The 27344-nt window shown below is 36.5% G+C and overlaps 1 protein-coding gene across 1 annotated transcript in view; it reads right to left on the bottom strand.

Moving 5' to 3' along the window:
* LOC148948981 (uncharacterized) overlaps nucleotides 1-27344 on the bottom strand; it is a 121596-nt gene that overhangs the window by 45481 nt on the left and 48771 nt on the right. Inside the window, exon 5 of the mRNA XM_089094160.1 lies at nucleotides 24045-24140. Within this exon, the coding sequence (XP_088950286.1) occupies nucleotides 24045-24140 (96 nt within the window). The remainder of the gene's footprint in view (nucleotides 1-24044; nucleotides 24141-27344) is intronic.

The following is a 27344-nucleotide window of genomic DNA, read 5'->3' as shown; positions in this document are numbered from 1 at the left end:
CTACTTGGAGCGGGCTGTATCCAGAGCTAGTGAAACTTCGGGTTCATAATCAGGTATTATTTTTTAAATCAAAACCGGGAAGTAACATGATTTCCAGTGGTGTGTTTGTAAGTCCGAAGGTGTATTTTATACAGACACACGACGAGGAAATCAAGAAACATTGCAAAGGAGTGCCCACGTGCTATGTGGATAATAATTTCAACATGGACATCTATAGGAATTAGATTGTTCAAAATACACTTCCACGAGCCAAATTGCTGGCAATTCGTTCTCTCAACTACAAGAGCTTTACTGTAAATGTAGAAAAAATTGCCATGAGTACCATCTCCGACAAGGTCTATGTTTGTCAAGACGGTGTGACTACCCTCCCCTTGGTCACTATTTAACTTCAGACCGGGCCGAATGTGTTATCCATAGGGAAAGTCTCGGTTTGAATAAAGTCCAATAAATTTTCCTAAAACCTTTGGTGTGGGCCTCGCGGCCTTTGGGAGGGGGGGGCCTCGCGGCCCAGGGGGGGGGGGGCGGCCGCCAGCGGGGGGCACACCGCCAGCCACTACCAAAGTTATCTTTTTTTTGGACTTAGAGCAGATTTTTTTTTGTACATGTTGCATTGAAAAGCAAAAAGTGATATTATTTCAAGTGCTTAGTGCATTTTTTATAAATAAATTTTAAAAGTGTATTTTTCTTTGTTTTTTTTTTCTGTGAAGGGCTGCTGTTTTTTTAATAAAAGAAATATGATTCTTTATTGATTTTTTGTTCTTGAATGGAGTAGGGAAATTATTTAGTCATTAGACAACTATGGTCTACAGTTAGTTTTTCAGGTGAACTATTGAAGAGAACATGTATCAATTTAAAACACCATTCAGATCGTTTCTGTGTGGGCCGTCAATGTCGAGCAAAACAACACTCTCAACTAAAATAATCAAAAATTGCTAAAAAATGTTTGTGGAAAAGCCGAAAAAAATCTACTATTGTTACAGTATTTGGAAGGAGTCTTACGATAAAATAAAAGCAATTGCTGCCACGGAATTGGTGCAGATATAATTCATGCAGGGACTTGATGTTTTCAACATTATTGAACCAAACTCTTGGCTGATCATTGATGATCTGGCTGAATCTATTGAACAATGGTCCCGGGAAATGCTGCAATTATTCACTGTTCGCTCTCATCATGAACAGATTTCCGTTACTCTGGTTCTACAAAATCTCTTTCATAAGAGCAAATGTATGCGCACAATTGCTTTCAACTGCACCTACTAAATCATCTCCAGAGTTCTTCGAGATTTCCTCTTTCTAATAGCTCTCAATAAAAAAATATTCAAAAGCCCCCAAAGGTCTGCTCTCAGCATACAATCAAGCAACTAATAAACCCTACGGGTATATCCTACTGGATCTTAATCAAAATACACCGGAGGATCTACGTGTAGTCATAGATATTTTCGAGAATGAAATTACAGTATATCTCCCCGTGAACACTAAAAAGACCTATTAGTCAGTATCATGACACTGAAGAAACTACATGAAAATAGACATCTGTTTTCAGTTCTAAGCACTTCAAAACCCTCGCTTAGGAAAGCCATACTCAAACATGGTATTGACTATGATTTCATTAATCTAATATCTGAGCTTTGTTTAAATTTTACCGAGGGTAATGTTCAACTGCCAGAAGTAGTTAAGCAACGGGCAAAGCAACATCGTTCCATTGTACGTACATTGGCCTCTAAAAACAAAGGAAAGAATTTAAAAAAGAAACGACTTCTTCTGGCGGGCGGCAGCTTCTTTTACTGCGGGCGGCAGCATAATTGCAGGACTTGTAAAGAGTTTTCTCTAGATGGCAAAACCCTATAAATTGACGCCAATAGAACTCGCTCTCTCACACGTGGAACACTCTGAGAAAAATCTGAGTAAATTCCTCGACAATGAGAGTACTGAGGATGATAAAAAATTACTTTTACTTCAAGACGTAATTTATTGAGTTGAGAAATCAAAAGCACATTGTTTGAAGGCAACTGCTGCTGCTGCCACTGAGCAGGAAAAATAATCATATCCTCAATAGTCTGCAGTTACACGAAGAAGGAATATTTAGATAAAATTTTATTGAAAATTGTATATATAATGCCCCACTCATTTCATGAAAAATTTACACGACTCCTAGCCTATCTCATAGAAAGGGGTCAAGATTATATTAAAGTTGAGAGCAATGGGAAAGGGATTATAATTCAGGGCAAGAGCTATAATCTACTTGATTTAATCTACGATATGGTTACAAATCGTAAAGGACTATTATCATTTGACGCTCATCTATACAACTTTCTAAATACATTAAACTTCCCCAAAAGTCTTATTAGCAATAGAAAAATTCTAAAAAAACTTAATGAACATGCATCATTGTCAACACCTTTGAAATATGAAGAAGAAGAAGGACATATTAACTCTATTTTGGAAGATACTTGCACACCATTGATAGCTAGGCAAAACTGAAGACATATCAAGTCCCCACCACCACCAACCACAACTATTATATAAAAGGGTAGCGGACGTTACACAACGTGTCTACGTTCAAAATAGTTGAAGCTCTGAAAGGTGCTTATGAAAATATTGGTGAGGTGGATAGTTTAAGTTCACCAACCACTCTTTCCAAGACTACTGATGTTCACACTAAAAGTGTACAAGACTATCTAAAAAATGAATCAAGTTAGACTCTGCATAGAAATTATAAACTTCGTGCCAATCATTATCGAAAAACTAAAGCGTTTTTCCGATTGTATATAATGCAAGCAGATCTCCTGACTCTAGATGAGGTTCAACAATGTCAAAATGCACAACGTAAGTAAATTCCTTTTGTAATCAGTGTTTTTTTTAGTCGTTATGTATATGCCATTCCTTTGCAATGAAAGAGAGGCATTGAAGTTTCTCTTGCCATCGAAAGTATTCTCGAACAAGATTCATATAAAAAAAATTAAAACGGATCACGGAAGTGAATTTTTTAATCCCCATGTTGTAAAAATACTAGTGACATATAGTACACTACTTCATGACACTCATCGTCCAATACCGGCTGCATTGGCCAAATGATTGACAAGAACTCTTCGACTTTCAATTTCAAGATATTGTACATTGAAAAATACACCGGCTTTTATTCATGATTTAGATAAAATCATGTTGATTTATAATCAACGACCTCATCGATCATTGTCCAATTTAACCCCAACGGAAGTTCATCATTCTGATCATGATACAATTGACACCTTTCTTAAACAATATTCCGATGAAACGATTGTCAAGAAGAAAAATAAATTCAATGTTGGTGATACTGTTCGAATTAATAGGACAAATAATGTTTTTGAAAATGGGAATTACTTGTAGTCCACCGAAATTTTTAAAGTGGCAAAAATCCTAGTCAATAAATCCATAGCTTATTGTTTGCGTGGTTCAAAAGATGAAGATATTTTTCGCAGCTTTTATCACTATGAACTACAAAAAGTAAAAAAGTAAAATCTATCGAATTGAAAATGTATTAAAGACTCGTACTCACTAGGCTTGGAAACAGTTACTTGTTTGGTAGCTAGGATACAACTCTGATTTTGATTCTTGGATCGGTGTTGAAGATATTGACAATGCCCAATGATTTCTATGTAACTTTTATGTCCAATGTTTCCGATCTTCTCTACAATGATTTGAATACGACAAGTAATTTTTGGACAAAACTCTCCCCCGCCATCAAATTTGACGGTGCGTATGAAGTGGCTCTTGTCGACTGTATTCTCAAAAATACCTATGACTTTCTTTGCTTTTATTAGCAAAGAAAACACTCTTTTGCGTCTTTCTGAACTTTCTGTGGGAATGGGGGGGGGGGGGAGGCAAGTATTTAGTTTCAATAATTCTAGGAGGAATTGAGTTTTGAGGATGGGGTGAAAAAAATGAACATGTTTTTTTTTAACTTTATAAATAATCGCTATTTCACATAGAAAACAAAACCTTTTTTCTATAGGTTAATGAATTAGCCTTTTCGCCATTTTTTTTCAACACTATAAAGTGTGTGTGTGTGTGTGTGTGTGTGTGTGTGTAAGTGTGAGTATGTGCGCATGTGTGAGTGTGTGCGCATGTGTGTGTGTGTGTTTGTGTGTGTGTATGTGTGTGTGTGTGTGTGTGTGTGTGTGTGTGTGTGTGTGTGTGTGTGTGCATGTGTGTGTGTGTGTGTGTTCGCATGTGTGTGTTTGAGCGTGTACGTGTGTGTGCGTGCGCGTGTGTGTGTGAACGTGTGCGTGTGTGTGCGCGCGTGTGTGAGTGTGTGTGTGTGTATGTGAATGTGTGTGTGTGTGAGTGGCGCCTGTGCCGCCTATTTTTCTGTCTACCTGTTAATTAATGGAGGTAGTATAATGATTATTGCAAATTAAATAACAGCGTAATTATTTTCACTAATTTATTGTGTGTTTGCTTGATAAATTCAAATCCAATTAAGAAAAAAAAATTTAAAAAAAAAAGTGTGCCATAATTGTGATAAAACTTTCGTCAAAGAAAAAAACTTAATCCATTCATTTTCTAGTTTCAGGGGGAAGCTGTGAAAACTTCTGCCTTCCCTGGCCCTGGACTTCAGAATATCATGGGTAATTGTCCCCTCTCCCCGGATGATATTACTGAAGGTATGCCATTTAATATCCCCCTGGATTTTCAATTTATAACGGTAGAAATGGACAGCCTTATGCAAATTATTAAACCTAATGGCCCCGGGGATATTTTTAACTATAGTTCTATAATAAATGAATTGTGTCCTGCGCCAGATGATGTTAGTGAAGGTATGCCATTTAATATCCCCATGGATTTTCAATTTACAGTTGAAGAAATGAACAGTCTTATGCAAATTGTTGGACCTAATGTTCCCGGGGACATTTTTGACGATGGTTTTATAATTGTTGAATTGGGTCCAGTACGACTGGTTGTAGGACATGAAAATAGTGTCATATCCTATGAACTATGTGAATTTTATTTGATAGAGTCTGCTCTAGGTCACTTACAAACATATAGGGTAGATTTTAACCCTCCTGAAGAAAACGTGATTGACGGGGGCATTATTTTAACAGACCCAGTGAATGTTCTCCATAGCTACATCGACAGAATTCGAGCACTTATAGAGATTCAGATTCAGAAATGGGAGGGTCAAGGGGGGGTTAAAGCATCAGTAAATCAAAAAGTTTATTTACAAAAGGGGACATCCGGGGAAAATTTTTTATTTTCATTTTTCAACTGGCAACCAGACTTTTTACCCTGGTCTAAATGAATTTGAGAGCAACTTTTTCAACTGGGTAAATAAATTAATTTCTACTTTGGACACGTTTAACGAGAGGGGAAGCAGGTCCACCATTTTATACATTGAACACATGGATCTGAATCTCAGTAGATTTAAAAAAAAAACTTTATTATAAGGGGAGGGCGGGGTAGTCGACGAGTAAAATGCCACCCAGATTTGTCGGCTACAGGAGGAGTTCAAGGTTTCGAATTTGACACGGGGCTGCAATGCTTTAAATATGCATTTTTCGCAGCAGCCCATAAAACACTAAAAACAGATTCATCAATGAAAAATCTCGACGGCCTTGCTCGTAACGGTGGAGAAAATTTCCCTAAAGTAAATTTTGACTGTTTAGAGGGGAAGTATCCGGTGTCCTTGAAAGAAATAACCATATTTGAAAAAGCAAATGAAAATCTTGGGTTGGGGGTGGTTGTTCTCCAGTTTGACACGGAATTTGTAAATGGGGGAAAGAAACCAAATAAAAAAGGGGTTTTGTATTCAGTGAGGACACCCATGGTAGAAAATTTTAATAATTGGTTTTTGGTTATTTATGAGCCCCCCAAAGATGCAAATTTCTACGGTAATTTTTTCTCCATTGAAGCAGTAAGTCGACTCTTATCCCAAGGCAAAAAATATGGGGAGCGTCTCTATTGCCCCATGTGCCTTTCCTCATTTAAAATTGAAAGAACATTCTCAGATCACATGGGCCATTGCGAAATTCATGGTAATCAAAGAATTGAAATGCCGGCAGAAGGCAAAGATACTTTACAATTTAAAATGTTCCAAAATTTCCTGCTACAAGCTCATAAAGTATCTTTAGACTGTGAATCAAGACTGGTGGAGGTATCAGACCCATCAAGGCCAAATATAGTCAATTAACACAAACTAGTTGCGTGTTCCTGTGCGCATGCTCGTCACGATTCCAATAATAAAATGCAGTTGGAAGAGTTTTTTTTGACTATGGATGAGGAGGGTAGTATGGAAAAGTTATTGGTGTCTTTAAAAAAACAACAAACGCCGCAATTTCACGATTGCGTCACACCAATTACCCAATGACATTATCAGATAAGGAGCAACTGGAACTAGAAAAGGTGACAATTTATTGGGTTTGTAGGAGTGCTCCTGCCCCAAAGACGCAGTTTAGGAGCATAGTCCTCTTATTGATCGCATGGCAACGGGAAAAAGTAACGTTCGAGGGTGTGCTCAAAATCATTGTAATTTAAAAATTAACGTGCAACTCTTTCTTCCGGTTTTTATACTCTGTTCCAACGCCAGCCTGAAGTTTGTACAACCAGCAATGGCACATCTTCACAGTCACGGTACTGTGGGGAAAGCATGATGGATAGACAACACTTGCTTTAGTTTCATTAAGAATTCGTCGGAAAAGTTGCTTGTTTTGGAATTTATGTGGAAACATGCTGAACACGACATTGAGTTCACGAATAAAATTCGCTTTTTAGATTCTTACAGTTTTTCCACAAGTCATTGAGGAAATTAATTCAAGTGCAGAAAAACGAAGACGGCTGCAATGCTTTCCCCCTTCTCAAGCAACAATTTCCAAATGATTTATATGATTTGTCGACGGTCAAGGGCATACATCCTTATGACTATTATTGTTGCATGTCGATATTTGCCGAGGAAACTATTCCCTGTATTGAATTATTTTACGATATTCTTCATGATCGTAGGTGCACCCCCGATGAATAGAGTTTTGCTTAAAAAGTTTGGGCAGAGGGAGGGTGTAAAAATGGCTTTGACTACTGCAAGCTGCATTTGTCGAGTGATGTGTTAACTTTGTTAGACATTATGTGTAAAAATACGGACAAAATCTATGGGGAATTTAATCTTGATTTGGGCTATTATTTTTCATCTCCTCATCTAGTGATGGATCTCATCCTAAAAATTAGTGGGAAAAAAATTGGGCTAATCACAGACATTGATCAGCACCTGTTCATCGAAAGGTCAATGAGGGGTGGATACGCTTTACTACGGGATCGTATTTTGAAAACTGAGACACCAGGAAAGAAGATAAGGACAAAATCAGATGCATTTTTTCTTGATATGATTTATTTGTAGCCCTTAGTCATGTCTTCATGTGTACTACCTTGTAAGGCCTGATTCGGACTCAACTACGCATAAGCTTCTCATTTCCCCAATATTGACAACAGTTCTTGGAAGAATGGGCCGGCGCAACGTTTTTTTGAAATTGATGGGGAGATACCAGTCGAGATTCACCATTCAGTAAAGGATTTTGTTTCCCGTGCATCTATAGACCTGTGATTAGGGACTCTTTGAGCCCCCGCAATAGGTGTTTAGTCTAGGTGGATGGATTGCATTGGTCACCTTCAAAACAAAGACTTATTGCTGACCTTCTGCCGAAAAAAAATATGTTGTTGTACATCACTTTACCTTAAAATTGATGTAAAAAAGCGGTTTCAACATAAAGAAGGTTCACAAAACGCTCTAGTTAAGTCGAAAACTGTAGCTGCAAATGTTTGTTGACACCTCTGTCCACAAACGTTCTGAAAAACAGACGAAAGCCGAAAAAGAAATTTATACGCTCATTTTGAATTCGGCTTTTGGCAAAATGTGTGAGAGTTTTCGTAATATGAATCGTTGTGACGTTGTGACCCATCCCAATCGATGTGCTTGAATTATTGCCGATCCAAATTGCACTTCCTTCACAATCATTTGCGTGGACATGGTACTATTGAATAGAAAAAAAAGACGTATTGTATTAAATAAAAATATTGTTGCAGATATTGCGATCTTGGAGATCTCTAAAAAGCTCATGTTGGAATTCTACTACAATGTGGCTAGGGTACAGTGGCCGGAAAAGAGGCAAGTAGAGGTCTGCTACGGGGACACAGATTATCTACTATTAAAAGTAAAAACCCCAAATCTAATTGATGATTTTGTGCATGGTGAAATTATTAGCTCACGGATGGACTACACCAATTGGAGTGGGCTATACCCAGAGCTAGTGAAACGTCGGGCACCAAATCAGCTTTTATTTTTTAAATCAGAAACGGGAAGCGACATGATTTCCAGTGGTATTTTTGTAAGTCCGAAGGTGTACTTTATACAGACACACGACGAGGAAATCTCGAAACGTTGCAAAGGAGTGCCCACGCGCTATGTGGATAAGAATTTCAACATGGACATCTATAGGAATTATATTGTTCAAAATACAATTCCACGAGCCAAATTGCTGGCAATTCGTTCTCTCAACTACAGGAGCTTTACTGTAAATGTAGAAAAAATTGCCATGAGTACCATCTCCGACAAGGTCTATGTTTGTCAAGACGGTGTGACTACCCTCCCCCTTGGTCACTATTTAACTTCAGACCGGGCCGAATGTGTTATCCATAGGGAAAGTCTCGGTTTGAATAAAGTCCAATAAATTTTCCTAAAACCTTTGGTGGGGGCCTCGCGGCCTTTGGAAGGGGGGGGGGGGCTCGCGGCCCGGGGGGGGGGGGGTCGGCCGCCAGCGGGGGGCGCATGACCATCCACTACCAAAGTTATCTTTTTTGACTTAGAGCAGATTTTTTTTTGTACATGTTGCATTGAAAAGCAAAAAAGTGATATTATTTTAAGTGCTTAGTGCATTTTTATAAATAAATTTAAAAAGTGTATTTTTCTTTGTTTTTTTTTCTGTAAAGGGCTGCTGTTTATAATACAAGCAATATGGTTCTTTATTGATTTTTTATTCTTGAACAGAGTAGGGAAATTATTTAGTCCTTATACAACTATGGTCTAGGGTTAGTTGTTCAGGTGAACTGTTGAAGGGCACTTGTATCAATATAAAACGCCAATCATATCATTTCTGTGTAGACCGTCAATGTCAAGTAAAACAAGACTCTTAACTAAAATAATCAAAAATTGCGATAAAATGTTTGCGGAAAAGCCGAAAAAAATCTACTATTGTTACAGTATTTGGCAGGAGTCATACGAAAAAATAAAAGCATTTGCTGCCACGGGATTGGTGCAGATATAATTCATACAGGGACTTGATGTTTTCAACATTATTGAAGCAAACTCTTGGCTGAACATTGACGATCTGGCTGAATCTATTGAACAATGGTCCCGGGAAATGCTGCAATTATTCACTGTTCGCTCTCATCATGAACAGATTTCCGTTACTCTGGTTCTACAAAATCTCTTTCATAAGAGCAAATCTATGCGAACAATTGCATTGAACTGCACCTACTAAATCATCTACAGAGTTGTTCGTGATTCTAGCTCGCTAATAACCCTCAATAAACAAATCTATTCAGGCGCCCCCAAATTTCTGCTCTCAGCATACAATCAGGCAAATAACCTCCTGGGACCTGGTGTCCACGTCTGTTGACACCCCATAAAATATTTTTTGTGCAAAGGCCTCGCCATCTAGCAAAGATTTCGTTGTTTCAACGTGCTTTTTGGACCTGGAAAGTCATCTACGATTTTTTTCAGAAAGTTTCTGTGACTTTTAGTGGTGTTTTTACAAACTAGAAAAGGCTAAAATAAGGAGATGAAAAAAAGCAAAGGTAAGAAAAAAGAAAAAAAAAAGAAAGTAGTGAGAACGAGTTCTGAGAAAAGTCAGGTGTACTCTCTTGATTGTAGACAGTGCTTAGATAGTTTTAAAAGCAGTTAGTTTGATAAGTGCCATCTTTTGGAACTTGGAAAATCTCCATGTCCACGTCTGTGGACAGGCGGTTCCAATCGAGTAAAAAGCTAGGGTTGATTTTTTGTAGTTCAAATCTTGATTCTAATGGGGACAGCAGAGGCCAATGATTGTTTTATTTACTAAATTGGCAACAACCTAGCCGCCACTCACCCATAAGAAATTACCACCTCCCTATAGTATGCCCCCCCCCCCCCCATATGTCTCCCAAAACCTTTTGTTACGTACATTATAAAAAACTTTTATTCCCTTTTTTTAAAATAAAATCAACCAAAATCACAACCCGTAGGTCTGCTAAAATTAAACTATTTTGTATATATTACTTTTTCATTTTTGAATATTTGGTTATTTTATTTGTTACCCTTTTTATCTTTTTATTTTATGACCTATAAAATATTTTATAGTTATGACCTATACTTATGACTTTTTTTTTTTATGTTTTTGACTGTTACCTGTTGTGTTTTCGTTACAGTGGTAACTATGTGTTGTTATTGTATTTTTTTTTTTACTAAGAAATGCAAATTTGGTCCACTAGGGTTTGTGATAGTTATTTTGCCAATCTCTATCTATATATCTATCTATCTATCTACCTATTAGTTTCAAGCTTACTAAACCTGTTCCTTTATTGTAGTTTCCCCTGATGACGCCCTTGGAATGCTCGATGAGAGTGACCTGGACATCTCTGATTTAGATGATGATGAGGAATGGATAAAAAACCACTCCTTGTCGTCTTCAGACTCTGAAGGTGAACCAGCTGTTGCAGCCATTCTGTCATCAAGCAGTTATGCTGTTCTTCCAAATGTTGAAAGTGAAGAATCTGATGACAACGCACCCTTAGCAACCCGTGCCAAACGCTTGAAGGCTGACAAAGTAGCAGCAACCTTGTCCTGGAGGAAGTCTAGGCGGTTTGATAATCATCGTGGCCCGGACGTGGGCCCCGCTCATTTCCAGGACCACGACAACTGGAGTACAGAACAATTCTTTTTGCAATATTACCCAGAGAGCTTCTTCGAACATACAACTTTTTGCATGAACTAAAGCTATCAGCTGGTCCACCACAAAACCTTAAATGTAACTCCAGACGAGCTACAAATTTTCGTTGGCATTGTCATCCTGATGGGGACCCTCAAGTTTTTTCGGATCCGCATGTACTGGTCTGGGAAGTTTAGGGTGAATGCCATATCGCAAAAAATGACTCGAGATAGATTCTTCATAATCCGATCAAACCTGAAGTTTGTTGTTGATTCAGAAATCTCAGACGAAAAAAAAACCAAAAATAGGCTTTGGAAGGTGCAGCCGATCCTTGACAACTTCAGGAATATCTGTCTCCAGTTGCCACGGGACAGGAACTGTTCAATTGACGAACAAATGATACCCTTCCAGGGTATGTCGACTCTCAAACAATATGTCCCCAACATGCCCAATCCAGTTGGATTAAAGAATTTTGTCCTTGCCAGCTCCTTAGGGCTGATACTTGACTTCCAAATCAACCAGGGAGCCACCACCCTGAAAGAAGAGATGATAGCACTTAACTTTTAATCTGGGATCGTAATGTGCTTGTCTGAGACACCACAAGAAAGTACATGCCTCTATTTTGACCGATTTTTCTCATCTGTTAAGCTCCTCGATATGCTGGCTGAAAGAAAAATAAATGCTACCAGAACTATCATGAAGAACCGTTTGGGTGCCAACGGCCCAACGCTTTTTACCGAAACAGAAATGAAAAGAAAGGGCAGAGGAACCTCTGCCATGTCTGTGCGCTCAGATAAAAAAGTAGCCGTGACCAAGTGGTATGATAACGAAGTGGTTCTCCTGTCTTCAAACTGCAAAGGTATAGAAGAGGAGACAGAGGTCAAACGTTATGACAAGCGCCAGGGGTCTTACGTGCAGGTCAAATGTCCACGAGTAGTCTCCGACTACAACACCTACATGGATGGGGTCGACCTTGTGGACTGCATGGTCAGCTATTACCGGTTTGAGACGCATACTAAAAGATGAACTGTGCGTCTGTTTCATCATTTTGTGGATGCTGCACTAGCCAATGCATTTCATGAGCTGAAGGGCCATGGCCCAGAAGTTTCTGGTGACCTCAAACAGCTCATTGATCTTCGTTTCAACGTGGCCGAGTTTTTGCTCAATTCTGGAAGCTCAGAGTCACGAGGTCAAGAAAATAGCAACGGAGAGCCATTGGGTGAAACTCAACACCGTGTTTTGAGTGTGAAAAAGAGGCCAATCCCTCCACCATATGCCAGAGCTGCACTGCATCTACCAGAATTTTGTGACTTGGCGAATGCAGCCCGGCGCAAAAGGCCTGGATGCTGCAAAAGGTCAGGATGGATGTGTTCGCAGTGTAAAATCATTCTTTGCTTGACATGAGACAACAACTGCTTCAAGAATTTTCATGAAGAGTAATGTTTTTTTTTCAACGTTTTGACAAATCTTTTTTAATAGACGAGACAGATTTTTACTATACTCTTAGCTCGATAGGGACCCAATGTCCACACCTGTGGACATCCTCCAGAGGGAGGGAGGGGGTTCAACTTTTTTTTTTAGTTGATCAATGGTCAAAATGATTTTTTTTAAGTAAACTACAAAGAAATGAACATAATCAGAAAAGTATTTCTATGGTCAGGTCTCAGGAGTCTAATAAATCCTACGGGTATATCCTACTGGATGTTAATCAAAATACACCGAAGGATCTCCGTGTAGTCATAGAAATTTTTGACAATGAAGTTATAGTACCTCTCCCAATGAACACTAAAAAGAATGATTAGTCGCTATCGATGAATCAAAGAGACTACAAAAAAATATGCATCTGATTTCAGTTCTAAGTACTTCAAAACCTTCGCTTAGGAAAACCATACTCAAGCATGGTATTGATTATGATTTCATTGATATAATATCTGAGCTTTGTTTAAATTTTACAAAGGGTAATGTTCAACTGCCAGAAGTAGTTAAGCAACGGGCAATGCAACATCGTTCCATTGTACGCACATCGGCCTCTAAAAACAAAGGAAAGAATTTTAAAAAGAAACGACTTCTTCAGGCGGGCGGTAGCTTTTTCACACTTTTACTGCCGATAATTCCAGGACTTGTAAACAGTTTTCTCTAGATGGCAAAACCCTATAAATTGACGCCAATAGAACTCGCTCTCTCACCCGTGGAACCCTTTGAGAACAATCTGAGTAAATTCCTTGACAATGAGAATATTGAGGATGATAAAAAACTGCTTTTACTTCAAGATGCACTTCGCCGAGTGGACAAACATAAACCCTATCGTGTGAAGGAAACTGCTGCTGCTGGTATTGAGCACAAAAAATAATCATCTCCTCAGGATTCTGCTGGAACACAATTAAAGAAGAAAGATTCGGATTCGATTTTATTAAAAATTAAAATTCTAAGGCCCCACTCATATCAGGAACAAAGTAAACGACCCGTAGCCTATCTCATGGAAAGGGGTCAAAATCATGTTCAAGTTGATAGAAATGTGATAGTGATTATAATTCAGGGCAAGATCTATAATATACTTGATTTAATCTATGATATGGTTACAAATCGTAAAGAAATATTATCATTTGATGATAATCTATACAACTTTCTAAATACATTAAATTTCCCCAAAAGTCTTATTAGCAATAGACAAATTCTAAAAAAACTAAATGAACATGCATCATTGTCAACACCATTTAAAATATGAACATGAAGAAGAAGAAGAAGATTTTAACTCAATTTTGGAAGATACTAGCACACCATTGATAGCTAGGCAAAACCGAAGACGTATCAAGTCCCAACCACCACCACCAACCACAACTATTATACAACAGGGTAGCTGACGTTACACAACGTGTTTACGTTCAATATAGTTCAGGCTATGAAAGGTGCTTATGAAAATATTGGTGAGGCGGGGAGTTTAAGTTCCCCAACCACTTTTTCCAAGATTACTGATGTTCACACTAAAAGTGTACAAGACTATCTACAAAATGAATCAAGTTACACTCTGCATAGAAATCATACACTTCGTGCCAATCAATATCGAAAAACTAAAGCGCTTTTCCCATTGCATATAATGCAAGCAGATCTCCTGACTCTAGATGAGGTTCAACGACGTCACAATACACCGTACAAGTACATTCTTCTTGCAATCAGTGTTTTTAGTCGCTATGCATATGCCATTCCATTGCGATCAAAGAGAGGCGTTGAAGTTGCTCTAGCCATCGAAAGTATTCTAGAACAGGATTCATATAAAAAAATTCAAACGGATCGTGGTAGTGAATTTTTTAACCCCCATGTTTCAAAAGTACTACCGAAAAATAGTACACTGCTCTATCATAGTCATCGTCCTATAAAGGCAGCAATGGTCAAACGATTAATAAGACCTATTCGACTTTTAATTTCAAGATATTGTACTTTAAACTATACACCGACTTTTATTCATTATTTAGATAAAAATTATGTTGATTTATAATCAACGACCTCATCGATCATTGTCCAATTCAACCCCAACGTAAGTTTATTATTCTTATCATGATACAATTGACACCTTTCTTAAACGGTGTGCCGTTGAATCGATTATCAAGAATAAAAATAAATATAGTGTTGGTGATAGTGTTCGAATTAATAGGACACCTTATGTTTTTAAAAAGGGGAAATACTTGTTATCCATTAAACTTTGTAAAGTAACGAAAACCCTAGACACTAAACCTATAGCTGCTCATTGTTGTAATGCAGCACATAAGAAGATTATCGTCCGTTTTTAGGACTATGAGGTAAAAAAATTAAAAAATAATAGTAAAATCTATTATATTACGAAGATATTAAAGACTCGTGCTCGCAGGGGTAGGAAACAGTTACTTGTTCGGTGGCTAGGATACAACTCTGATTTTGATTCTTGGATCGGTGTTGAAGATATTGACAATTCCCAATGATTTCTATATCCCATTTATGTTCAACGTTTCCGATCTTCTCTACAATGATTTGAATGCGACAAGTAATTTTTGGACAAAACTCACCCCTGCCATCAAATTTGACGGTGCATATGAAGTGGCTCTAGTCGACTGTATTCTCAAAAATATCTATGACATCCTGAGAAAGGATCTTGTGCATGATTTAAACGTTATACCAGTTGATTGGACCCTCTTGGTCGACTATTAATGAGTTGAAGCACTTAAATCTACCAAATATGCTCATACCAAATTGAAATAAATTGAATACGATTATATGCCAGACTTGTGTCGTACAATCAATAGAAAAATTTCATATCGTAAGAATGGTAATTTTCCATTTTAATTATTCATTGGAACACGATAGAATTTGCATTACCGCCCCTGTTGACACTGAAATAATTATTCTCAGTGATAATTTGAGAGACGTTATTGGCTTTAAACGGAATATGATCAATGGGCGCTGATTACGGAATGAATCAAGTAATTTTTGCTGATCATCCACCTGGTTTCGCTTCGGACTCTTGCATGTTTGTCTATGCATCCTTTGTGGAAACATCAAGCGTCGGTAATTCAAATGTCCCCCTCCTACGTGTTCTTGAACGAAAAACATCTCATGAACTTGTTCATCACTATAATATAAAGCATCTTCAGTATGGTCCTGTAAACACTTCGTATTTGGAACTCTGTCAGTTAACACTAAGAAGTGAATTGGGTGATCCTCTAGCAATAACAAAAGGCTTAGCAGTGATTACATGTCATTTTCGACCCATTGTCGGTGACAGCACAATCACCCAAAATGAACAATAGAAGAATTCCATTTGTCTGCCCCAATATTGATTGCTATGTTGGTGCTTTTGAGTCCACGTCAAATAGGCAATGGATTGGACTACTACAAGGGTCGTACTACAATGTCTGGCTATGGTCTTGGTAGCTGGTTTGCTAGGCTATTTTGTTCTGCACTACCCCTTGCCAGAAAATATCTTGTGCCTGCTGCATCAAATTTTGCTGCCTCCAAACTAACAAGTTTCAAGAAAGCCATTTAACCAAATAAAAGTAAAATTAATATGCAAATTTCTTTTTAATTATTCATGCACGGTGAGCCAAAATCACAACCTGCATTAATTAAAAAACGTTCACAAATGAAATAAAAAAAATCAAGTTTGTTTTAACTGAAAGTAAGGAACGACGTTAAAACTTAAAACGAACAGAAATTATTCTCTATATAAAAGGGGCTGTCCCCACCTCAGCGCCTCGCTCTTTACGCTAAAGTTTGACATTCACACAACTCATTTTTTTTTAAACAATAAAATTTTGTTTTAATTGCAAATTTTTTTAATTAACTTTAACGAAATTCACACCATCAGATTCAGCTTATCAACGAACATTATTAAAGAAGCTTCAAACTCCTATCTGCAAAAATGTGGAATTTTGTATTTTTAATTAACTTTAATGAAAATTGCCCCAGCTTATCAGAGAACCCTATTAAAGAAGTTTCACGCTCCTATCTGCAAAAAGGTGGAAATTTGCATTTTTTGCTCGAAGAAAGATCACGATGCGTGCCATCCAAAAAATGGAGGGCAGCTAGACCCGCTCCCACGCTAATTTTTTTCTCAAAGTCACCCAATTAAAATTTTGAGATAGACATTTTGTTCAGCATAGTCGAAAATCTAATAAATATGTCTTTTAGCATGACTTAATCCCCCACAGTTCCCAGGGGAAGGGCTGCAAGATATGAACTTTGCCCATTGCTTATATATTGTATTGGTTATTGGGAAGTATACAGACATTTCCAGGAAGGATTTTTTTCTGGTGGTGGTGGGCTGGAGGAGGGGGTTACTCGGTAGAATCTTTCCGGGGAGGATTTTTCTATGGTGTAAGGGACATTTCTATAAAGGGTGCGCAGGATTTCCAAGCATTATTGAAAAAACGATCAGAAATTAAATTAAAAAAAACAAGATTTTTCAACTGAAAGTAAGAAGCAACATTAGAACTTAAAACGAACAGAAATTATTACGTATATGAGGGGGTTCTCCCCCAAGTCAATACCTCGCTTTATGCTTCAGATTTTTTTAGTGCTTTCAAAAGAGTTATCTATTCTAATTAAACGGCCTTTGGGATTCAGGGGTTTGTGAATTAAAATTTTTTTAAATTTTAACTTAAATAACGTGTTATTGAATAAGAGGAGAGCCCCCTCATATACTTAAAAACATATACGTAATAAAAAAAAACAAAAAAAAAAACAAGCGATACGTTTCAATAGTAAGCAAAACTGTTAAAAACGGAATTTTGATGTCAATAAATGTATCAAAAGAATGGGCTTATAATGCTGATTCTAAATATATAAATTGTATTAAGTTTAGTATTACTTATCAAAGGCTACGAGCCTGAGAAAATTTACCTTTTTTTTTAAAGAGGGAGGAAACATCCCCTACAAGTGAAAGAATTTTAATGAAAATCTCTCCGTCAGATTTAGCGTATCAGAAAACCCTGTTACATAGGTTTCAAGCTCATATCTGCAAAAATCTTCAACTATATCTGCAACGCATTTTTTGCCAGAAGAAAAATATACAAATATAGAAGTTCGTTACGTAAGTTAATTTGTAAATTACGTCAGAACCAAATTTAGAGACATCCATTTAGCAAAAGAAAAGTAAAATTTTATGCAAATTTTGTTTACTTATTCAATGACAGTGAGCCAAAATAAAAGCTGCATTAACTAAAAAACGATCAGAAATTAAATAAAAAAAAACAAGTTTTTTAAATTGAAAGTAAGAAGCGACATTAAAACATAAAACGAACAGAAATTATTCCGTATATGAAAGGGGCTGCCCCCTCCTTAACGCCTCGCTCTTTACGCTAAAGTTTGACTCTGTCTCCCAACTTTATCTTTTAAAACAATAAAAAACTTTAGCGTAAAGAGCGAGGCGTTGAGGAGGGAACAGCCCCTTTCATATACGGAATAATTTCTGTTCGTTTTAAGTTTTAATGTCGCTCCTTACTTTCAGTTTAAAAACTTGTTTTTTTATTTAATTTTAAAAAGAGCTAAACATCATCTTTTTAATCTTTTTAATAGCACTATTTTTGGGAAATCAGTTGAGCACGAAAGGAAAAGAATGAGGTGTGACCCTGTGACGGAATTAAGTCAATGATCACGGCTGACAAAAGTTTGTAAGTTTTGACCCGTCACAATAAAATCTGAAAATATGGCTTTGTTTTAACAAAAAATCTGTTTTACTTAGAAAAAATATTGCAGCTGGAGCTGGAATTCTTTCAATTTCCAATTCAAATATAATTTTTATTTTTCTGGGACCACTTAGTGAAATTTTATTTTCTCCCCCAATGGTGAAAGGCGTATTAGATTGTGTTACGTGTATACGGACAGCTTGGAACCACCACAACTTTCTTTGGAACCACCTCAACTATCAAACGTGATACACCAAGAGAACAGATCGAACAAATAAAATTCACAACGGGTGAAAATCAAGAACCTGGACTATCAAATGAGACAAGACCCAAAAACGAAAATTTTCAAGTGTTATAAATGATAATTCGTTGGAAGAAAATAAGTTTTTGTCCCACCACCTAAACAATAAATAAATCTACAACTTGGACTGTCATGTGAAACTAGACCAATAAGGGCAGTTAAAGCTAAGGGTATTGGCTTTAAATTCACAATGTGTGAAAATCAACAACATGGACCCTCAAATGTGACATGACTCAAAAACAGAAATGTACAAGTGTTATAAGTGATAATTCGTTGGATGAAAAAAAATTGTTGCATCATCTGAACAATTAACAAATCTAAAACCTGGACCTTCAAGTAAAACCAGACCAATAAGGGCAGCTAAAGTAAAGGGCAGCTAAAATAAAGGAAATTGGCAAATTGTCTAAAGTAATGAAAGCCCAAACTGGAGAAGAAAGAAAATAGGGTTAGAAGATAAGCGACAGCGGAGTCAAAACTTTCCAAAATTGAAAATGATAGTTAAGATAATTGGTTTTGGGATTTTGAACTGGATAAGATCTTCAATGATTACCATGCCTTACTTTAAAAAGTGAAGTTTCAGCGATATGTATTTTATAATGACACAAGACAAGCTAGGACAAAAGTCGACGTTCAACATTATAAAAGCGCCAAGCAATGAAATAGCTATAAATAACGTCATTAAAGTTTATAAGGATGTTAGCCAATAACCTGATACTGTATCGGCCACGGTTAAAAAAAAAAACAAAGGTTCGGCGTTATGTTTTTCATAATGACAAAAAATGAGCCAAGGCAAAAGTTAAAGGTCCAATAACCAAAAAAACGTAATTTTACAATGGCGCTAATTCTAATTTAAGGTCATTTTAAATGTTTAAGGGGTTGATTGGCGAAAATGAAGCACGGATAAACGTGATTGGAAAAATAGGGGAATTAAGAATCGTAACAGCTAAAGAAAAGGGCACGGAACAAACGAAAGCGAGAATCACATTGAATCGTAAACCAAATTTTGAACTGTGATCTGTGGTTGGAAACCGGAAAAGACGTATTTGTTATCCATAACACTTTAAGAGATTAAATGAGATGGTGTATGAATCTAAACTGCTAAAGCAAAAGGTTTGGAAAAACTTTCTGAGGCAAAGATTAACAAAAACAGACAATAAAATATCTGAGGTTGGAAAACAAGGAACAGCGATGACTGGCCACAACAACGATCTAAATAGGTCAGGACTTTAAGGAAGAATTCGCATTTTTCCCAGGGTGGGGGGGCGGCTGTGTCGAAACTTAAATTAAAATACGACCATTAAAACTGAATGAAACTTTTAAAAAGTCACGACATCCTTACTTCAATGAAGTTAAACCAAGAAGTCCAGGTTTAGTACTGGCTGAACTTCGTTGAAGTAAGGATGCTGGGATTGTTCTAAAATTTTCTTTTTAGTTTTAATGGTCGTATTTTAGTGCAAGTTTCTTTTCTTTAATTTACTTATGTTTTTCTGAAGAAGGCCCTTAGACATACGGTCGAAATATTCATTCAAATATAGAATTCCACTGTCTTGCGAAAATAATTCCCTATTGTTCTTCTTATTGTTGATGTTTGCAATTCGATGAATGATGACGATAGTATTAATTTTTTGCCAAAGACTGGATTCTTTTTCAAACATAAATCGTTGAGAAGTCGTGTAACACAAACGTAGATTTCAGCCATAATAATTTTCCGGTTGTATTTTATCCATTGGATGTAATTACGCTCAACAAAAATTTATGTATCGACACGATATTGTTGAAAATTTTTCCACCAAAATGCAAAGCATTAAAATCAATCTGACTCAGGTCGGGTGTTACGGGTTGCAGCGATTGACTTTTGGCATCTTCAGGTCGAAAAGCAAAACGATGGCTAACTAGTTGAATCTATTTTAGATGTGAACGACTTGCATAAGGTGTTTGCAGTAACATATCCAATATCTAGCCTGACGTTTCAGCTGGATATATCAATGGACAGGTAAAAGGCTCTACAAGATGGTCAGTATTTTTTAAATTGACAAGATCTTTGTCACGTTGTTTTATAATCATTTCATTTGACAGTAAACTATGTTCAGCATTAAGAACAAGTGCAGTTCGTATTTCATTACATACAAGAGGAGAAAATGAGCTTCAAGGCTTTTGTCCGAGTCAAGCAGCAGATCCATTTACATCACCTTCTCAAATTTTCTTGCAACCTTGAGCATAGTTGTTTGTGTCTAGCATTATTTCTTTCAAGACATCCATTAGGTTAAGAGAGGTCTCTTAATTGAAAGGATGTATAAGGCGTTCTTCAATAGTTTTATCGGGGTTTAAAAAGTACATATGGCCATATGAAGGTGATTCAAAATTACCTTAAGTGCTTAGTGATAAATGTGACGCTAGATTGATTTTGTGACTAATTTGTGCAGCTACTTGTAAGCTAAAAACCTTAAAACTATTGATGGTGGTATCATTGCTCACTTTAGATGAAGCGAGAATGAAGAATGAGTTCCAGTTTTGGACCTGTTCGTGGAGCTCTTTCGAGAGTGAAGTGACATCCTGCAAAAGGCAAACCAATACGTTTGGAAATTGTGGAGGTGGCAATGCAATTTGACCATGTCACCAGCAATCTCCAAATGAATTACCTTTGTTTGCACCTCTTTGCTTGGGAATATTTTGGATTCCACAATGAATAAATACAATTTTGAAAGATCTCAATGACTCATAATTTACACTGATTTAGTATACGGCATCTTTGTAGGTTTGTAATTGACACCTTGTTGGCGTCAAAGATTGCAAAGATGTTGGTGTTCCGACCTAATATTTCTTTCTTCTTCACTCTCATTTTTGACAAGTTCTGATACTCGCTATTACATTTTTCTAGCCACACAGTTCTTTCCTATTCAGGTTAGGTTAGGTTGAGAGATGCCGTAGACGTAGTTTTAAGAGAAGATCAGTGTGGTTTTAGAAAAGGTAGAGGCTGCATCGACCAAATTTTTACTCTTAGGTTAATAATTGAGAAGTGACTGAGTTGTCAAACACCTTTGGTTCTCAGTTTTATAGATTATGAGAAAGCGTTCGATTCTGTTGATAGAAGATCTTTAGTAAAGGTTTTATCCTTTTATGCTATACCATACAAATACATACAAGTGAATAGTGTTGTGTACGAGAATAACACTTCTGCGGTTAAGGTAGGAAATGAGGTTAGAAGCTGGTTTTGTATTAAATCAGGAGTTAAGCAGGGTTATGTTCTAACCCCCTTTATATGGATTATTTTGATGGACTTTTTCCTAGGGAGCACAGGAAAGGCAATGGGAGACCACGGAATCAAATGGGGAGGAAAAAGTCTCCTGGACTTATACTATGCTGATGATTTAAGCATCCTAGAGGAAAATTTAAGCAAAATGAATGAACTTTTAGAAGTTTCGCGAGTTCAGGGTGCTAGAATAGGTTTGAAAATTAATGTTAAGAAGGCTAAGTCACTAAGGCTAGGAATAAGTGAAGATGAAAAAGCGACGTTGGGTAATGAAAAGATTGATCAGGTGGGCAGCTTGACTTACCTTAGTAGTATTATTAGTAAAGATGGTGGGAGCAGTGAAGATGTTTTATTAGAATAGCCAAGGCTTAGGGTGTTTTTTCACAGTTAAAAAAAAGTTTGGATGAACAGGAAGATAAGTCTCTCAACTAGGATTAGAATATTAAAAGCTAGAGTGATGACAGTAGTCAAATATGGCTCTGAAGCATGGGCGCTTCGAAAAGCAGATGAAGATTTGCTAGATGTTTTCCAGAGAAATTGCATAAGGATTGTTCTGGGTACCCGACTTTTCACTGACCGCATTTCAAACAATAGGCTGTACGAAAAATGTGGTTCAATACCGCTCTCTAGGGCTATAATGAAAGAAAGGTTGAGGTGGCTAGGGCACGTTGCGTGGATGAAGAATGACAGATTGCCGAAGATTTTTCTTTTCGGCTAACCGTCTAGGGCTAAACGGAAATCAGGTCATCGTCGTCTGGGGTTGGAGGACGTCATAAAGAAAGATTTAAAGCAAGTGGGAACATCGTGGGAGGGTGAAAAAGGGAAACTTTGAATAGATTGGTAGGGAGGAAGATCGTGCGTAGCTAGGTGTGGCGGCTTGGTGCTGCGGTGAGTTGTTAGTAGTAGTAGTAGTAGTCTTTTTGGTCTGGTAGGTAATCTCGTCCCCTGATGATTTTGTAAAATCTTAATTCCCTTGTTAACTATTGGTTCATTTTTCAAAAGAATATTATAAATTGGGTCAATAATTAAATTTCCCGTATCGACATAATAGCAAAACGATTAAGACGTATTAAACATAATAGTAAGGTGTATCGTAATCTTCAGAATTAAATATGTCTAAAAGTCTGTCTACAGTTTATGAAGCCCTGGATATTTCTAATGATAGAGGTTTTTATAAGTGGGCAAGGGAGGCTATAAAAATAAAAAATAAAACATATGTTTGCTAATCTTTCAATAAACAGAGATACGAGAAATTTATGACCCACTTTATAATTTTCTTTTGAAAAATGAACCCTTAGTTAATAAGGGAATTAAATTTTACAATATCACTAGGGGACGAGATTATCTACCAGACAAAAAATAATTGTTTCGAAAGTATCTAACAACAGGATTGTTTCACAACAGAATAATTAACTTTATTTCAATTTTATAATTTTTTACTCAGTTGCTTTGGTGTTCTCATCGAAGTAACTCTATTAGCTTCTGTTACCTACGTGGATCAGTTGCGACAATTGTATTTTATTAATATTGGTGGTGGTTGTATTTGTTTTTAGTTTATTTTAGTTATTTGTTTCTTCTGTGCTGAAGACACCTCGTTTACATACAGTTTTACTCGTTTACGTCTGCGTCGTTCTAGTTTTTTGTCTTTTCTCTCTAATGGCCGCAGTCTCGTTTTTTGACTTTTCATTGAGTTTTTTTCTCTTTATTGTTTACTGATAATTTTTTTTTTAGGAGAGTGAAAGTAATTAAAAAGTGTTTTGTTGGCAAATTTGAAAATTTAACACCTCCTCAACAACCAGAGAAATTAGAGAATTTTAAACAGAGAAACTTTTTCAGCAATTTTTTATACTGACATAGACAGTATTTTTATATTAATTTTATAACTCCTCAAAGATAAATGTCTTAACCTGAAAAATAAAAACTTAATATCACTCCCAAAAGATTTTATCTATGCTCTTTGACAACTTGGATGCACTTAAACTCTTTTTATTTATTTAAATTTTAAGAGCAGAAGTAGTAATAGTATTAGCCCCCAGAGTTTCGACTTGATACTCCCAGTCGTTCTCGATATATTACTGATGTGTCTTATTGGCAACCATAAACACAATGCCCTTTGATTTAGTTTCAAGCAATATTTAATTTAAAGGATAATGGTTCAATTGCATGATTGTGGGGGATTGGCATACCCGATATCCCTAAAGACGCAGTTGCTGGAGCGTTCTAGTATGCTTAACACTATGGCTGTCTCAAAATTTTTACTGGATACGTTTGGAAAATGAATGGGCTTTAGAGAAGGGCTACTTGCTGTTTTTTACTTGCAGAACCATCAATTTCAGTTTTCAATGACCATCGTGTAAACAGGAAATAGACCTGATATTTTATTTCAAAAATTAGTTTAAATAGTATTCACCTACCAGTACTAGAATCGAAGAGACTTGGAGAAATTTTAAGCTTATCGAGCATTTCTGCTGCAGCAATCATTTTTGCCATTTTCTTTCTACTTGCACAACCTGAAAGTATATTAGATAGGGGAAAAAATTAGAAAGAAATGTATATATAAAAAGTAAAATAAATCGTTTCAAAGTATCAAGGACACTCAAGATGAAATCTGATTTTCGTTTTGAATTGATTGAGTGGAATATTACACAAATAATAAATATCTTTAAAATATAGAAGAATCAAAAATTCAATACTAATGAGAAAGAACTCAATATGATATCATGTAACTTATGTTCATAGGTGATGGAAGGATGTGGATGAAAAATCAGTAAAAAGTAACCAATAAACGTATGGCAGTAAACAGTTTAAGACAGTTTGGATTTCATTTGAAGGTGTAGTTGTCTTTGAGCTTCAACAAATTATTTATGTTTATTTTTTTTTGCAGTTGAAAAGGGTTATAAAATTTATTTAAATAATTTTGCTTATTTAGTCTAACGGCTTAATGTGAGTATCCATGGTTTCGACGCAGTGCTATTTTCTGACTCGAGAAGTGCCATATAAAACTCTTTCGTTTTCTTCTGGCTCCAGCAGAGCATGCTAATCAGAAACATGAGTAAACAGGTCATCAAAGGGTTTTGTCATCAGAGTGAAAATATTGACCATAAGTTTATTCTAAATAATTCTCAATTAGGACGTTATCCAAGTAAAATGGTATTGATGACTAAAATTTTTATATAATTATTTGAAAAAAATAAAAAAATAAATGGGGGAAACTAAAGCCTAAAGCAAGCAGGAGTGAAATTGTATAGCAAGAAAAGCTGAAGACGAACAAAAACTGGTATGAATGAATAAGAGAAACCTAAATTCACATAAATAAAAATGTATAACACCACACTTAAAAAAAAAACTGTTAAATGAAGAAAATAAAACTTAAAATAAGCAGAAATCAAACTAAATAATTAAATTGTATTAAAGAAAAGCTAAAATTAGTGAAAATAAAAGTTTGGTTACTCTTTATCGGGCAAAATTTCAATATTCAATTAAAACCTCATGTACTTTATCGATTGTTTTTAAAATCATGTTTCTAATGTAAAATTTCGGTGGATGAAGAGAAACATTTTTAATGATAGGAAATAAAGAACTGTATAATTTTTGCTTTCCTATTGAACTAGAACCATCCTGACACTATTATCCTGTAGATGGTGCTAGGCATACCATCCGGAAAACTTCCCAGGAAATATTCACCACGTGGAAAATTCACACACAGATAATTCCACCATACGCCCCCCCCCATAATTTCGTATGTTCATTAGGAAGCAAATTGAAAGTTCCACGCACCTGTTTAAGTAACAACAAAACATTGTGACAGAGTAGAATGACATTTTTTGCCATTTTGTGGCGTAAAACAACAATTTTAATCCAAGGGATGCTATAAAAATTCTGAGATAAGAAATTAATTTAGAGTTATCAACAAACTATCCGCTGAGCATTCCAGTTTCAGGGTCATCAATTCCGCATGATGGACGTACTCCGTACAAAATAATAAGTTAAAATGAACTAAATTTCATTTAGCAAAGTTTATTCGTTTGAGATATTACGTATAGTTTTTACGTACAAGGACGAAGTTTTTTACGCACAGTGGTGCATAATTTTGCATTACTTCCTATAGAGGAGTGCCGGTGGATTTTGTGTAAGCTGGGGGAGTTCATTTCAACTTTTAAAAACTGTGCTTTCATACCCAGATCCTCCTTCTCTTGTGAACCTTTAAATGTTTATAGAAGAAGATTTGGGCAAGGGGGAATAAATTGGGGGGATGAAGGTTTACTCTCAGATTCCTACCAACACAAAGACGGAGAGGTGGAGAGGGGCATTGTAAGCAACATTAGGGAAATCTTCCGGTTAGGGGAGAAGCAGGGGGGCAAAGTTTTCAAGAAGCTTTGTTTTCATTCAGATTTAAGAGGTCATATTTGTCATTTCCCTATTCATATACATCACTTACTGTGGTTTTGTTCCCCAGAGGGTATTGGACCCTTACTACTGTCCACGAGAAATATCCTTATAAAAAGGCTGGTTTGACTAATACACCTGGAAATTTGAGGAAATGATGACCCTCTAATTAGATTCAATATTTTAGGCCCCCTTCTAATATAAAGTTGAAGAGGATCTTTTTTTAGGGATGATTATCATTGTCGAAGCCTTTTATCTTACGAGTGTTAAAACTGAATTTTAAAATTAAGAGCCGAAAGAGGGAGTAGTACCCCTTCTCCATATTTAACAAAGCCTTCTATCAAACAGTTCAGAGTAACAAACTGTAAGTTAAGACCCTTGTCAATAGAGACAGAAACTTAAAAAAAACAAAGTTTTGATTACAATATATGCAACACCCAAATTTTGTCTTTCATTTTGACTCGAAATATACGAAGTATATTAACTTTAAAGTTGATCTTTAAAAGCGATTTTCGCATGAACATTGGCATAGTTTCATAAATAGGAATTAAACTCTGTTGGAACCCTTGGTCCCAGTTTTGTCAGATAAATGTCCCTCCCAGATTTATTCCTTTGGGCCCCTTCATTATTTTCCTTCTTTAAGTAATAAATGTTAATTTTCCTATTATTTTTTGACGCCATTTTGGGTCCTCTGAACTGTGTACGTGTTTAATTGACCACGAGGGAAAAAGTGCGCAGTTAGGGAGATTGGCCAGTATATTAGTAGTCCTGGGATTGGCTGGATAGATTCATTTACCACCCCTAGTAACCCCCACTGCGTGCTGTGGTTAGCGGGCTGGGAGAATTTGTCCTTTTTAGTTCAGTTCATTTTTATACAGCGTGAGTGTTAATACAGTAAGAATTTTTCTATGTACCTATTTTACTTTTCAGCTTAGGCAAAGACTAAAGAGTTAATTAGAAAATCTTATCGGTAAACTTTGGCTTTAAATGTGGCCATAGACCACCCGATCACGTTAGTATAAAGGAATCGTTGGGGTAAGAGCGGGAATCTCTCTAACATTTGGGCCGACAAGGGGTTCTCCCCTTCAAGTAAGTGGCATAGCAACCTTTTGCGCCATTTTTGCCTTTAATAAGTGGTGACCCCCTACTTACACCCCAATAAGTGGTGCCAGCGGTAGCTAGCACTACGAACAAACTCCCCCAAAGCAGGAAGCGAACTTGATGGAAATTTTGAAAGCCTGGCACTGCCCAGTTTCTTTTGATTTACCTCACCATTCTATATGAATTGCATGAAAATAGTTCCCATGACAAAAGTGCAAAATTTTTTC

This window comes from Artemia sp. Qi Xiang Cuo, chromosome 9 (assembly GCF_049724085.1).
Source record: "Artemia sp. Qi Xiang Cuo chromosome 9, ASM4972408v1, whole genome shotgun sequence".
Classification (NCBI taxonomy): Eukaryota; Metazoa; Arthropoda; class Branchiopoda; order Anostraca; family Artemiidae; genus Artemia; species Artemia sp. Qi Xiang Cuo.
The sequence above is the reverse complement of the archived record's forward strand: the minus strand, read 5'-3'. Positions and strand labels throughout refer to the sequence as shown.